At 43.1% G+C, this 16,244-nt stretch overlaps 1 protein-coding gene across 10 annotated transcripts in view; it reads right to left on the bottom strand.

The window, feature by feature from the left end:
- Positions 1–16,244, bottom strand: part of CCDC85A (coiled-coil domain containing 85A) — a 191,584-nt gene that overhangs the window by 106,768 nt on the left and 68,572 nt on the right. The window contains exons 3-4 of one of the 10 annotated variants that reach the window (XR_015553646.1): positions 3,202–3,312; positions 1,585–2,977 (exon numbers count right to left, since the gene is read on the bottom strand). The exons of 8 other annotated variants lie outside the window; for them this stretch is intronic. Coding sequence is in view for 1 of the 2 variants with exons in the window: in XM_087436730.1 (XP_087292856.1) it covers positions 3,206–3,312 (107 nt within the window). In the remaining variant the exon portion in view is untranslated. Of the gene's footprint in view, positions 1–1,067; positions 2,978–3,201; positions 3,313–16,244 lie in introns of those variants that run through there. One more of the 10 variants, XM_087436730.1, reaches the window with a different exon arrangement.

Below are 16,244 nucleotides of genomic sequence, written 5' to 3' on the forward strand. Positions count from 1 at the left end.
CATTTCAAGGCTTTCTTCAATTCATTTCATATAAATCACCGTTAATCTTTACTGGCAGCTGTGTTACTAGAACTGTTCTCAGAACAAATTACTCTGGTAAGTCGGTTCAAGTATTGGCAACTGGGACACTGCTGGCAAAGTGGCATCAGGACAGCTTTTCTTTCTATAGCTTGTCCTTCCCTTTTTGATGCCTCTTCCCCCCTCTCTCTGCCACCTGTAGGCACTCTGGGTGAGTAAGTCACACAGTGGTTTGCAATATGGAAAAAAATAAAGGGAGGGAAGGGGCAGAGGTAAGGCTAGGATGAGAAGGCTATCACTGTGTTATTTTCCATAGGCAAGTCCAGGAAGGCCTCCTCAAAGAAGTGATATTTTGCCAAGATCTGAATGATATAAGGGCCTAAACCATGCAAAGCACCTGAAGGTGAAAGAGGGAACAGTGCATGCAAAGGCCTTGAGGCAAAAGGATAGTGGGTGTGACTGAAGAGCAAGAATGCAAGGATGACCTGGAGGGCAGTAAGTGAGGTGAAGCTGTTGGGAGGTGAGGTCAGAGAGAAAGCAGGGGCCAGATCAGAGGACCTCTCTTTTCAGTCCTATAAGGATGTCTGCTTTCAGACTGTAAGAAGGGAAGCAATTAGGAAGGTTGTGAACAGAAAGGTGATATGAGGACGGATCACTCTGGTTGCTCTGTGAAGGACAGATAGTAGGGAGTGAGCATGCAAGCAAGGAGACCAGTGAGGGGGCTACTATAATAATCCAGGAGAGAAATGATGGTGACTCAAGCCCGAGTGCTAGCAGGGTAAGTTGGGAAAGTGGATGGATTCTGGATGTGTTTTGAAAGCAGAGCCAAGAGGATTTGCTGGTAGTGTGGATGTGAAATTTCAGAGATTGATAGGATACAAGAGAGTCAAGGGTGACCCCTAGGTTCCTGGTCTGGGAAATGGAGAAGACGTTATTACTATCTATGACAACCCATGATGCAGCCAGAGGAGCGGTCTGGGGATATTAGAAGCTTGGTTTTGGACATGTTAAGTTTGAAAACCTACTAGATATTCAAGAAGAAATATCAAATATGCAGTTAAATATAAGAATCTGGAGTTCTGGAGGGAGGTTCAAGCTGTAGATAAAATTTGAAAGTCGAGAGCATAGAGATGATATGAAGACTGTATGAACGCCATGAGACCGGACGAACTCACCTAGGGAATGAGTGGAAACAGAAAAAGGAAGAGGCTCAAAGATTGAAACCCTGGGCAATCCAATGTTTTAGTCTATAAATTGGCGGAGATGAAAAGAAATCAGGAAAAGACGCTGAGAAGGAGTCCTTCATAAATTATCCAATTTGCCTCGTTGTTAAAGGAGAATGAATCAGTTCACAGTTCCCAAGAGCCATGCTGTTACAGAAGAAGGCTGCTCACGTGTCTACACCATCCCATTCATCTCTTTTCAATGCACATTCCTCCTATGCACACAGACATACACACTCGCATACTCCCAAGAACACACGTTCACATACACCCTCACATCCAGGTTGTGCATCCACACGACCAGCCCAATATACAGCTGGAGTGCAAACTGAGGAGAACATACCTGGGGCAATCCCAGCCAGGATCCACGGAGCCACGGACTACCTCCCTGAGAAGGCAGGCAGAGTGGGAGGAGGGGATGGAGGACTCACTATGGACTTCAGGGTCCTGTCCTGATTCAATTACACAAAATGTTCTCCCAAAGGGAACAAAAACCAAAAAGTAAATTACTTTACTTGTCTCCAAGCATTCATTCCAGTTTTAAAGAAGAATTTATTTCTTAATCAAATTTTAGTACTTACAGAGACTCACACTACCTAGAAGCTCTCTTTAAGCGTGTATGGCAGTGCAAGCCAAAAAGCCCAGGATATCAACTTGCTTTATGCATCAGGACTTCTGCAATCCTCAGGGTGCTAGGCTCCCTACAGGAACTCTGCGCCTCTGGATTATACTGCATTTCCACAAGATGTCATAGTGCCCGGGAAAGGTCAAGTTTTACACATTCTAATTAAGTACTTTCACTTGCTTTGTACTTTTTGCAGTATTTCTAGTGCTATTCTGAACTAAGTATTCCTTTGGTCCCTGCTGGTCTCTTTGTTAATCAACGCTTTAAGTGGTCTTGAAAAAAAACGTTCTCTGAGGCGTCTCTTATTTTCCAAGCAATGTAATTGAATCTGTAGTTATATTCTGCCAAAGTAATGGAATGATCCAGTGGGGGGAAAAGTGGGCAAACCAAATGCCCTGTTTAGAGACTCGTAGCTGAGTACTTAAATTTGCCGTTTGTGAGCTGTTGTGTTGGCATCATATGGACGTTCTCTTTGCCATAGAGCTTGCCTGTGATGACTCTACTGGAAAGCATAATACTGAGAAGCAAGAGACAGCGATGCCCTGCCTTATCCTTGCTTTGAACGTGAGGTCTGACCCTGCTGTGGTCTCTCACAAACTTAACTCCCACTAGCTACCAGATACAACAGAGCATCTAATGAACCTGTAGTAATGTGAGGATTGTTTATTGAGTGCCCGGAAAACTATTGAGGATGAGCATCTCCCAGGGAGGTGAAGACAACTCTTGATTACCTGGGGGCACTTGCGTTACACCAGTTTACCCAGCAGTACTTAATGGCCCAATTCTGGCCTTCTTGTGCAGAAAAACCCTTAGAAATCAAGGAAAGCTGGGTGAAAGCCAATTTTATATTAAACTGAAAGGGAGAGACTTACATTTCCAGCAATTAGTTACAGAAAAGAGTGAAACAAGTCTTTATGAGCAAATCTTATTATTCCGTTTGAAATAAATCCCCAGAATATCTGAGGCACTCCTATTCATACCAATTTCTTTAAAAAAGAAACCCCGGTGGCCTAGTGGTTAACTTCGGCATGGTCCTCTTCAGCAGCCCAGGTTCGGTTCCCAGGAGTGGACCAACACGGCTCGTCTGTCAGTGGCCATCCTGTGGCAGCAGCTTACATACAAAAAGAGGAAGATTGGCAGCAGATGTTAGTTCAGGCTGAATTTTCCTCAGCAAAAAAAAAAAAAAAAAAAAATCCAAAACCAATATTAAATTAGTTCTGAATAACCCACCCTTCAGTTTTCCAAACCTCAATCAAGACTTAAGTAAAATAATCAGTTAAACAATAGGAGGGGTAATTGCACAGCTACAGGAGATTAGCCCACACCTCTACCAACCCTTTCAAATTTCTTCTACAATCCTCTTCCTGGCATGTGAAATTTCACGATCTGAATGAAACTGGGCTGATGCACAGCTGTCTCCTCTTAGCTTCAAAATACTCCAAAACCCTGCAACACATCATGTGGCAGATGTTCACTAAATACATATTGAATGAATGTATGGTTAGTTGATTTCATTAGCTCTTTCCCAGTAGCCAGAGGAGCTAGGACAGTGGATACTAAAAACGGGTTAAAGGTGAAAGGCCAGCACATGGCTCGGGTTGGGCCTCTGGGCAACTGAGAGCTACAGTACACGAGTGAAAGGGCATGTGAAGAGTGCTCCAAAAATTCATTTCATCTACAACACAACTTGCCTCAAGTCACTAGCACTGTTTCTACTTTTCAAATAGCAAATTTGTAGCTATCTTATTCTCATTTCACCAGATGGTAAGTCCTTGAGAACAGGGGCCATCTCATGCATATGCCATACACCATACCTTGTATATATTTGCTGCTCACTGACTAAACGTTGGGTAAATTGAACTAAGCAAAATGAGGCACAGATTTTGTGAATACAACTGAAGCAGTCGTACTAGGGTGCAATGTATGCAGAATTTCAGATTGGCTTAAATGAGATAAATCTTAGCATATGAATTTGGTTAACTGATGTATGAATGTTCAAAACAGCAGCAGGGTTGTGCCAGAATCACTTTGGATGCAGTAGGATGTGCACACAACATCCATAAAGGAAGGAAAAAGGATGGGAACACCTGAGATTGTAAACTACCTGTCTCGCTGCCCTGTTTTCTCTCTGCAAGACTTAGAAATTTAGTTCTAGCCCAAGAATAACACCATATGTTTATATAGCCCCATGTTTTCAAAGTGCTATGACAGGTTTCTTCACGTTCTCCCTGATGAAGGAGGTTTCGTTATCCTCATTTAAGAGATGAGAAAACTGCATTTCCAATCGGCTTTGCAAATTTCCCAACATCGCTCAGGACAAGACTGATCTAGCATGCAAATCCCAAGTCCTGATGCCTCTTCAGGGCTGTGTCAACTTCATCACTCAATCAGACTTTTTTTTTTAAGAGATGAAAACAAGACAAATTTGTACAAGATGGTTTTGCAACACCAAGGTGCATTTTTAAAATCATGTTAGTTGTTGTGAAGGCAAGATCTATGAGAAATAGATCTAATAATCAAAAGTTAAATTCCCTGGAACAATACAGAGACTATTCAGGCTAAATAAAATATTCAACAAATTGAATCACTAGAAATGTTTTAAAGACGATACTCTTTTATATGTCCAAATGACCTTTTCCTTACACTAAGTAATAAGCTGGGCAGGTATGGCATGTATACTTCCAGAGCCAGTGGAGTTAATGGCAATTCCAGGCAACCTCATCCCCAAAAGATGCTTCCTGGCAGCAGAACCTAGTAAAGAGATTACTCGGGTCATGAATGCAACATGATTACTAATGCAGCCCTGTCCTGCTCATTAGGCTAAACTACAGAGCCACAGCACATTGCTACTCCTGCTGGCAGATAAGCCACCATGACATTAGAACAGCTCAAGAAAAACTGGACAAATTTATCATGTTCATGTAAGCCCAGGTTTGAATAAATTAGTTCCACTCAAGTTTATTTGAAGCATGACTTCTCACATTCTGGGCAGTGGCAAACATCTTCTTGAAAAGAGAAATGATCAAAGGAAAGATTCTTGTGATTCTTTGTCAGGATCTATCTTTATTATTATTATTTTTTTTTACCACTGCCCCCAACCCAATTCTAGATGAAATTCCTAAGAAAGCTAGAGAAAAATCTCTTCTCCAGCAGGAGGTCAAGTGATGTTTTGGGGAGACCATGAGTTACTGATCATCTTCTTTTATCTGTTGCCCTGTCCACTTTTTGCTATTTTTTTGGTTCCATACTATCTTTCCAGACTTCAAGATGCATGCTGATTTTCATATTCGTATTTCTCTGCTCCCTGTTCTCTGACTCTCTGGTTCCCTTCACATCCCACTCCTCTTCTCTTGTCTTAAATGGTAATTTGGTTGCTAACCCACCACCTTAAATTCCCCAACTCAGTAAGAAAACATTTGAGCAGGTTTGACCAAAGGAATATTGATGTCTCACAGCAACACAGATTCATAAGAAAGTGGGTGCACTTAGGTTTGGTGGAGAGGATCCAGCTATCAGACTGGCCCCCAAGATGATTAATGGGAAGTTCAGCATTCAGTGTGCAAAGAGACAAGAAGAAATCAGATCTGACCTGTGCCATCATCAGTTTCTGAAGATGCCCAATTTGGCAAGAAGGACAAAACAGCTTTGTAGTTTTTAGTCCTTTAGGGGCAGGACTTCAGCCAATGGCTAGGTTTCTAGTCCCTAGAGAATAGGCTCTAGGAAGACCTCGGAAGATGACAGAGGGTTAGCCATGCAGGCAGGTGATCCCAAGCTCAGGGAGGAGCACTAAGCAGAAATTGAAGCAGATGCCCAGATGGAGTCTGCAAATGCTGAGGGGATTGAGTGAAGGCTACAACCCCACGGACACCCAAGGACCAGGATTCACCACATCTATATCAGACTTGGGAGTGCAGAAGCAGAACTCATTCCACTTCCACCCACCAGCGGACTGGAAGCTCCCAGTGTGCACATTCCCTGCCCTGCTCAGGGTGGTCAGGGATTGGATGGGCCTGAGCTGAGAGAGGGACGCCTAAGAGGCAAGGGCTGGGGAAGCGGTGCTGGGGACACCAGGGCCCACCAGCTCTGCAGCCACAGCTTTCTCTCATGTCTCCTCTGTTCTCTATCATCTTAATATATTAATTCTGAGCTGTCAGCCTCTAGGAGTATGGAGGAATGAAGCAATCAGTGCATATGATTTTGTCTATAAAAAATGAGCCACATCCAAAAACAATATCAATAATGTACCCCTACCACCCCAGGCTCCCTGGCCCCATTCATCAACTTTCTGGCTCTGTTTATCCTCAGTACTGGATAACCTCAACTGGTAAGCCCAGCACTGCCCCCTAGTTCCAAACATTGTAGGAAAAAGCCATAACCTAGGTCACTACAAATATATGACATCCAACCTCACTTGGCCCTCGAGGTTGCCCAATCTCTATTTTATTCATCTCACATTGACCCTGAATCACCCGACCTTCAGCAATTATTCTAAACTTTCTCAAAGACCTTAGTGCCACATTTTACCCAACCATTCACTCTCGCAAAGGACTTTCACATTTTACTGAGAAAACTGAAGAAATCCAACTGGAAGTGCTCCTAATTTCCTTCCATTCTGCTTCAAAATCTCTGTATGTTTACCTTCCCCCTCACATCTCAGAAAGAAATATCACCTTTCCTCACCAAGCCAAACCCAGACTGGATCTATTCCCCTCTGGACTTTGCAAAGACACAACTTGATCAGCTAGCTTTTTCCTCTCATAATTCAACCTCATTTGTTTCTACTGACTTCATCCCTGCCCCAATTATATCCAGGTCTCTCCTGTCCTGGATCCCATCTTTCCCTTTTTAACTACCACTTTATTCTACCAAAATTCTGGATGGAAGAGACTATACCGGGATGTCAACAGTCTCATCCCATGGCCTCCTCTGTCTGGTAGTGGCTGTTCATAATTCTCTGTGGTGAAGGACTCAAGCCAAGGCCGGGCCATGGCCGATAGTAGAATATGACGGAAGAGGAGCAGCAGCGAGAGTGCTAAATGCCCTTCTTTCCTCTTCCCACCACCCACTCACTCCTGAATTTTTTATATCCTGGCTTTCAGTGAGATCCTAATGGATAAATTTACAGATATTTTCTCATTCTTCATTTTCCTCGGTACCTTCCTCCATTAGCTTCTATATCACTGCACTGGCTGCTGCTTCTCCCTCCCTGGCCCTTTCTCCTCTCTCTCTTCTCACAGCCATGCTTCCTCCCTCACCTCTTAATGCAGGTGTGCTGCTGGGCCCTGCTCTCCATTTGCTTCTACATCCTCACATTCCATCATGAGAAACTGATTCACTTCTTCAATCATGTCCATGGCTCCCAAGTCAACATCTCAAGGAAGAACATCTGATAAATTCTAACATGTCTATGATTTAAAAAGTAGAAATCCAAACTTGTTACCTTAGCAGATCCCAAATAAAAAACAGCCCTTCCTCCTGATTTACCTATTTCTGTTGATGGAAAGGATATCAACATCTTATCACCATCTTCAATCTCTTTCTATTCCCCTCCATCAGTAGCTAATATACAAAAATTTGGCATCTACAGCATCTTTTGTATCTTCTCCTTCATGTCAGATTCAGAATACAATTCTCCTTGTTTAGAGCTTTACAATTTCTCATTTAGATCATCACAATAGCTTCCTAACTCATCCGCCTGCCTCCAGGATCTCTTCTCTCTAACCCATCTTATACTACCTAAATACACACCTAATTAAACTTCTTAAATATGTTTTATCATCTCACTCCTCCACTCAAAAATATACCAATTCCTCACTCAGGCATCTAAGAGCCTCCAAATTACACCTAAACCTCCCTTCCTCCAGAGCATTTTTCACGTGATTTCTCTAACCCTGTCTTCTGCTAGACCTCATGACTACATAGTCCTTGCCTTTTCAAACCTCATGTTTTTCTCCCACTGCTTTCTGCCCTTCATTGTACCCTCACCCTCATCTCCCAATAGTCCTCTTTCACTATCCCACCATAATTTAGGTTCATCTTATAATTTAGGGTTCACTTTAAATATTTCCTCCTTCATAAAATCTTTCCTGATCCCCTAATTAAAAACATTACCTTCCTTTTTTGAATTCCTATAGTACTTTGGGTCTCGTTTGTGTCATCCTTTACATTCTGGTTTGCATTATAATTATTTATGCCTTGCCATCATCTCCCCGATACACACACATATATGATACTATAAGCTCTCTTAAGTCAAGGATTGAGTCTTATTTAAGTTTGTGCTTCCAGATTATACGTACCACAACAACTTGCACATGGAAGGTACTCATTAAATGCTTTGCAAACTGAACAAAAGCAAACTGAGATCTATCATATGGTAACTGGTAGGGTCATAGGTCATTTTAGTTATTCTACATCCAAGGTATCAGAAAGGTGTTACTGTGTGGACTTCAGATTAATGTTTCCCCTGTGAGTGAGCTCTCTCCTTTTCCTCTCAAACATTTTTGACAAGTTGAATCTGTTTGAGATTACTATCAGTTATTTTTAAAACTCTCAAGCACAAGACAAAAAATAAGTGGCATTCATCCAGCAACACTTTACAATTGGTGTCTGATATTTTTTTTAAATCTTTTCAGATGAGTCTGCAGAGCTGTTCACTCTTTTCACAACTTCTGAAGTCACAGGGAGCTTACCAAATGTATGTGGCAGTCATTTACCAACGTAGGCACTGGGCTAGGAGGTCTATATTTATCTGGCTGGGCACGAGAGTCCAATCCAGCCAAACAATACCTGAGTCACCTGTGTGGCTCTTCAATTAGGATAAAAATGGCCTGCCCTACTTTGAGTTTTTAAAGTGAACACTGAAGACCTAATCCTCTAAAAAATATCTGACTTAATACCTCAAAATGAATTCTGATGGGTGTAATTCATTCCCTCCTTATGCATGAGTTATTTTAGTCAACCACTTTATAACTGAATTTTCTTTAGGCAATTCACAGCTAGGCTGACTGACAGGTTTTAAAGTGATAACACTGATCAATAGGCCACCAAGGACACATTGTGCCCACTTAATAAATAGTAATAATAAGCAGGTGCCTGACATCTGAAAGATAGTCTCATTAATTAATTCTCATACACAGTCCTACAAGGTACCTTAACTCTACTTCAAAAGATCTGTAGTCAATTCCACCAAGCAGGTTGTTTCTACATTCCCATAAAAACAGTACAATAATAGATGCACATTATTCAAAACGCAAAATTTTACTATTGTTTTTAATTTCCCAATAATAGCCCTTTCATAGGGTCCTCAGTATTTTGGTCTGTAATTAAGACATATTTGAATTCTGATCTTTGTGAGCTAACTTGAATATTTAGTCCTGCTTTGCAATTTATTTTACATTTCAGGATTATGAACAGGAAACCTTAAGGATCTTGAATTCTATATAGCTACGTACATCTTTTCATCTCTCCTATCAACCCCTTAATCACCTCAAATATGTCTCTATTTTCCAAGTCTCCTTCCATCTATTGCTCTTATCTCTAAGAAAGAAATGCCCCTCCTTGTTAACAAGGCTGGTCTGTTCTTGTCTTCTCTAAATCCTTTTCTTCCTGCGTTTTCATTTTCTCTTTCTCCACATAATTCCTATTCGATGCCTATCATCATGTCCAGGATTCACTCCCTCCTCCAAAAAAAACCCTAACCCATGACTTTAATGATCTCCCATGATTCCATCATTTACTTTCTCCTTCCTAGCAGATCATCACTGACCTCCTCAATTCCCCAACCCAGTGACCTGGTCTCTATTCTCCATCTTCTTTAATGTCTACAGCATTTTACAGTGCTGGCCACTACTGCCTTCTGAAACGCCCCTTACCCGGGCTACTGTTAACTCCATGAACTATCCTTTGATTGTTCCTCTTCTGTCTCTTTGGATGACTCTTTTCTCCTGGTGCCAACTGCATAAAAGTGTTTCCCGAGGTACAGTTCTTACCATCTTCTCTCTGCGTTAGTTTCACCTATCGCTCCTTTTTGTATTTCTCTCGAAATGCTGTCTCCAGTTCTCACTTTTCTGACAAGCTCTAGTCCTATGTTTCCAACTGCCTCTTGGACATCATCTCCTAACTAGTACCCCAGACTAGACAGGACCTAAACCAGACTTATCTCCCCTCCCCATAAAAGCCTGTATCACTTCTTCAACTTTGTGAATTGTACCTTAGTTCTACATTCACCCAGGTACTAAAGGCCACCTCCTTCTCCTTGACTCCTTCCCCATCCACATTTCATGAGCCACCAAATTGTTCAGAGACATCATTTGCATGGTCACTGATAGGCTTTACTCCTTTGACACAGCCATAATCATCACTTCAGTGAATGTTATTATCACCTCATACAGAAAACTATACTTTCCACTCCTTTCCAGTTAGGTGGGGTCATGTGATCAGTCTGGCCAATGAGCCATGAGCAGAAGCGCTGTACATTACTTCGGGATGGAAACAGAGAAGAGCAAGGTGTCAGAACTCCATGTGTTCTCTTCTTATGCCACAGCGACCTACAATACTGTAGAAGGGGAAGCCTCCATCAGCTGGCACCAATTTCCCTCAATCTTTGCCGTAATTCCTGTCCTACTCTTCCTTCAGCTCTCAGCTCAAGCAACACTTCCCCAAGGAAGACTTCCCTAGCTTCTTGTTTGATCCACTCTCCAAACCAACCTGTAGTGTTAGAAGCTGCAATCGTAGTTTTATCCTTCAATAGGGAGTAGGAACTTGAAGAGGACACGAGAGGGGCTTCTGGGTGCTGGTCAAGTTCTGTTTCTTGATCTGGCGCTAGCTACATGAGAATGCTGAGTTTGTGAAAATTCATCAAGCTATGTGTTTATAATACGTGCACTCTCCTATGTTTATTATACTTCAATGAAAAGCATTTAAAAACACCCAGAGCGCCTTATCATAATGTATTTCTCCTTTTACATATTGCGTCTTTGCATAGCTGCAATTCTACATCATTAGATTAATGTCTAACATTCTCCCATTAGACTGGAAGACATAGAAGCAGGCTGGGTTTGCTCACCATTAACCCTGCAACACCTGGCCTAGGTAAGACCTCAAGAAACATTAGATGATTTGATCATCTGATGGGATGAATCTCATAGAAAAACAAAAGAATAGGTCAAATTGAATGGCACAGACTATCTGACAGAAGAAAAAACAGTGGCTTTCTCTCCAGCTGTGGGCATTCTACCCTCTCAGGGTCCCTCCACCCCAGTGTTCATCTAGTGTGATTAAGCACAAGCTCCTTCTTCTAGAAAGACCAAGACCCGTGTCATTCAGGAAGACAGAACGAAAGAATCAATAAAGGCACCCAAAAAGAGAGGGAAGTGAAGGAGTCTCAATAATAAAGACAGGAATAGCACGACGAGGCAGCGCAGGCAAAGAGGAAGAAAGGAGCTGGTGCTGAGACAGCCAGGAAAGAAAGTGCGCGTGGCCAGCCAGCAGCAAAACAGCCCAAGGGAGATGCAACTTAATATAAAGGACATTAAGAACAGAGAAGGGAAAAGAAACAGCAGAACCCACCGAAAATAAGCAACTGTGAAAGAAACAGAGTGCCAAGACTAAACGGCAACCAAAAGGGTGAAGCCACCACACCCAGAGGCAAATCCAAATGAAACCCGCCAGCATGTTCCCAAAGGGCAAGCCTTATTTTCCACTCCCACTGGCCCAACTTTCTCAGAGAATACAGCCACATGTTTAATAAATATTCACTAAGCACCTAATATGTGCCAGGCAATGGGCAGACTTGAGCACAGAAAGCATTTGCTACCTGCCAGGAGGAAGCAGTGCATCTCAAGGCAGAACCGCCTGAGGGAAGATCTAATGCACCCATGCGCCTCATTTCCCCAAAGTTGACCAACATACCGCAGTGTTACTTACAGGCTCCAGGGATGTGCTTAGGGGAGGAACTGATGAGGCACACGGCAAAGACAATATCAGATGAGGAAAAGTTTTGGACCAAAAACATCCAAAAAGGAAAGGAAAAAAAGGGGGTGGGGGGCACTGAAGTGAACTAGAAAGAGAACAAATAAAAAGAGATTAGAGTTGGGGCCGGCCCGGTGACACAAGAGGTTAAGTGCGCGCGCGCGCTCCGCTGCAGCAGCCCTGGGTTCGCCGGTTCGGATCCGGGCGCGCACCGACACACCACTTGTCAAGCCATGCTGTGGCGGCGCCCCATATAAAGTGGAGGAAAATGGGCACGGATGTTAGCCCAGGGCCAGTCTTCCTCAGCAAACAGAGGAAGATTGGCAGATGTTAGCTCAGGGCCAATCTTCCTCACAAAAAAATAAATAAATAAAAAATAAATAAAAAGAGATTAGAGTGAAAAACAAAACAGGAGAGAAGGAAGGTCAGGCAGGCATATTGGGAATCTGGCAGAAAGAAAAAGAGATGACATTTACAGTAAGAGACCTTTGCATCTAAAATCCCTCAAATGCACTTTTAATATCCCTCTATCTGCTCTGGTTCAACAGACTATCTCTGGCAATGACAAATAGTCACTCAATGAATGAAGACCTGATTTTTTAATTAACCAAATACCTCAATTTTTCTGGATGTTTTTTTTAAGCAGCATACATCAGCAACTTGAATCACATTATAATCCTTGTCCTAATACATTCACTTCTCAAAACCCAGACAAGAAATTGCTACTTGCTGTTTCTCAGGTGACCTGGAATTCTCAGTCCTCAGGCTGAATGTCCTGGCTCAGCCCCTCCTACTTTCTCCTAACTCCCTCCCTTCCTCCCTCCCTCGAGGTTTCTTCCCTGGTTCAGCTGACTGCCAGGTCAACTGCCATGTCAAACACCTAAGGACTGCTTTTCCTTACTTTTTTCCTTAGCCAAGTCCGTATCATCTTATTCTTGATGCAGAGTGCAATGTTCTTCTCAACAACGTTCCCAACAGAACATTTACTTTGTTTTCTAACTTCAAGTTCAGAATATTTTTCAAAGTTTGTACATACACAGGCCTGGGTGCATGGAAATAATTCTAAAAACGCCCTGTAGTCTCTTATACCAATTATAGAAGAGGGTCCAGGGGACATTTCTATTGCTGATGCTTAGAAAAGCATTCTAACTTAAAATCTTACTATATCTTAAGTGGCTTCACAAAAATCAAACAAATACCAAGCCCTTTAATGAATTAACACTTGCTTCCAGATGCTTCCTACTGTCCCACAGGGCTCTTCCCATCCACCTCACTCTCACAATAACCCCACAGCCCTTGCCTGCATATCGTAGAGAAGCAAAACCTGTGAACACAGATCTCGTCCACAAGCCCCACCTGCCCTTCATGGCTGCTGACACGCTGAAGGCATTTACCGTCTCAAGATCCTCAAAAGCAGAGGCAGTGCAAAGAATGAGGCAACGAAGCCATTTAAATAGAGCTATGGCTGGGCCTGGCAATATTACAGCAAATTAAATTTTAATGAGACACTGAAAATGCTGAACCTTCGGAAAGTTTATCAGAGGAAGGCACCTGAAGGACACAAATGCCCCAGGGCCCGGGTGTAGACACAGCATGATAACTACATGCCAGGGCCACTCAAGGTCAAGAATTTGCAAGCTACACAGACATCCAGATGCAGGGAGAACAGCCTACTGCGAATACTCTGGCTTTTACTCAGAAGGCAAAGCAAATTGACACAGCCTTCTTCTAGAAGGCTCTGAGAAAACTGATATGTAACAAGGTCAAGTGAAAGATGCTGGATATACAAAAGCTGATCTCAATACAGCTGCTGACCAATGACCCAGTGGCCTGGAAGCTGCCACAGTGTGTCTTCTGAGGTTGCTCTTCAAGGACAGATTCACAGATGGGCTGTAAGCAAGATTTTTTCTGTGTGCCCCTCCAGATTCACTCTACCCTCCTCCACCCGGCTCGGTGCCCCAGAAGGCTGCATCACCCGGCTTCCCCTGCCTTCTAGAGCTTCTCACTGGGCTCAGCCAGTAAGAGGACCTGGCAAGAGACAAGAGTAAAGAAAGAGAAAAACAGAGGTTCCCTCCCTGCCAGGCTGTGGTTTGGCAGTGGGTACATCCCTCTACCTAAGGCAGAGCTCATGTCTGCTGGGCCCTCTCCCATGGTGACAGCCACCTCCTCCCCTTGTCCTTGCTGGTCTGATCTATACGTATTGCAGCAGTGAGTTCTCCCTGCATCTGGAATCCCCCTGGGCTCAGGCACCAAGCAGCGTCTGCAGGATACTGGACAGAGGGAAGAGAGTGAGGTCCTGGTATTTATTCCCGACTCCTCCCTCCAGTGCCCCCTTGGCTGGAGTGTTTCTCTCTTGACTGAGGGTTACAGCCCCTGTCTTTACCTTTGCCAAGATCCCTACCTGTTCTTACAGGGCCCTGACTGACAAAGGCACCCACCTGATATCTTCAGGACAACCACAATAGCTAAGTGTATGGGTTTTGGCGTCCAACTCCCTGACGTGAATTTTGATTTTGCCAGTCATTACCTACATGACCTTGATCACTGATCTGCCCTCTTCAAGCTTTCTCACCATGGGGATCCTAATGGAACCCAGCTCAGAGTGTTGTCATGACAATTAAATCATGTATGTGGCATTTAGCTCAGCCCTAGCCAAGTAAAAGTGCTCGATAAATGTTAGTCGTCATTATGATCATCACTACTATTTACAATGATCACTCCCTATCTCTTCCCTCACTGACTGCTACTATTCCCTGAAATCCCCACTTTTGTGAAGAGCGGCTTCATTGCTAGAAGTTACCTGTTAAAATAGAAACACCTTGGGAGTATGTGGGAAATCTCTGTATCTTCTGCTCAATGTTGTTGTGAACCTAAAACTGCTCTAAAAAATAAAACTCTATTAAAAAAAAACAAACACTTCCGGTAGACATGACACATTCAGCAGCTTTACCACTTATCACTGTAAACAGAACTCCACCCAGAAGTGACCAGCATGTGGGCCTAGACAGGCAACGACTGAGTGGATTGCCACAATGGGAGCCCTGGGATGCCTCTGAGTAAAAATTGAGGCCTTGAGAGACTGACTGGCCACAGGCAGAGAAGCCAGGAGGTGGGTGGGGACCAGGGGCCAGTGTCACCTGCTTCCTCATTTTCCCAAGGGCAAGCCAGACTGGTCTAATGAGCATGTGAGTCTCCTGAGTACACTGCACCATCGTGGCACCTGATCAGGTGACTTCAAAACAGAAGTCACCGAGGCTGCAGACCCAAGCAAAGGAGCCCCCTCCAGGACCAGCCATGCCCAGAATAGGCCCTTTACCCTAAATCCATCATCCTTCCCACCAGCTGGCAAGACATTCTCTCTCCAGAGCCGATGTTTCTGTGGAATATTTAGAGAGCAGGAGCATTTATCACAGTGATATATCTTGACTTCCAGAAGTTGAGACATCTAGAAACAGCCACCTGAGTAATATCACTTATATCCCCTATCACTTTCTGAAATGATCCAGTGAGAAAGATAAAGTTGCTATAACTTTCTGCCAAGCAGGTAAAGCATGAGTACACCTGACATGTCTCCCTACTCCCCAGCGAGTGAGTGGAGCATTTCTGAAGAATTCTTTCTTTCCTCTCCGAATGGCTTCTCTCTAAATAGCTTCTGGTACCAGCAAAACAGTGGTCCCAACTCCAATGTCCCCAGATTTTCCACTTGTTTATTGAAACAGTGCATTCCTTTCTTTCTCCTGTGATCCAAAGGAGAGAATTAAACAGGACTGTAACAGGAGGGAAAATATATCTTCTATCTTCAGTGTCCTTCATAGTCTCCACGATGTCTTTTCATTTGTTTGTATTTTTTAATGGTCTAGTCTTTTCCATTTCATATTTCTATCAAAGCACAAAAGGAGACACCTATCAGTCGCCATCAAAACAAGGCACGGTTTGGAGATATCCAAACAAAACACTCCAAATTTAAACAAGGTGGCTTCAAGAACCCCATTACTTTCTGTGGGCTCCTACTGCATTAAAAGCCTAAATATGCTCAATGAGAAAAAGCAAGACAACATTCTAACTACTTTAAGATTGTAGAAGAACACAAGACCCTTTTAACAGTACCAGCTGCGTGAACTATGCAGGGCAGAATTGCAGAAAGAAAATGTATCTTCCAAGTTTCTTTCTTCTTCCCTCCAGGAAAAAAAATGTACCTGTCATATTTCATGTCTGTAATCCTCAGGTAAGTACTAAAGTAAATTTTAAATTTCTCAGTACTATCACTGGATACCAGCAGGTTACTGTTATTTCTCTCAGGCAACATATTTTCATTGCAACCCAATGTCAGAGAGCCTCAGTGTCAACCCAAACAAGGGATCAAGACACAGATAGGAAAAGATCTGCAAACCCACTGTGTTCTGGTCATC

Source organism: Ceratotherium simum, chromosome 11 (genome assembly GCF_057802395.1).
Source record: "Ceratotherium simum simum isolate JZ-2026a chromosome 11, ASM5780239v1, whole genome shotgun sequence".
Classification (NCBI taxonomy): Eukaryota; Metazoa; Chordata; class Mammalia; order Perissodactyla; family Rhinocerotidae; genus Ceratotherium; species Ceratotherium simum.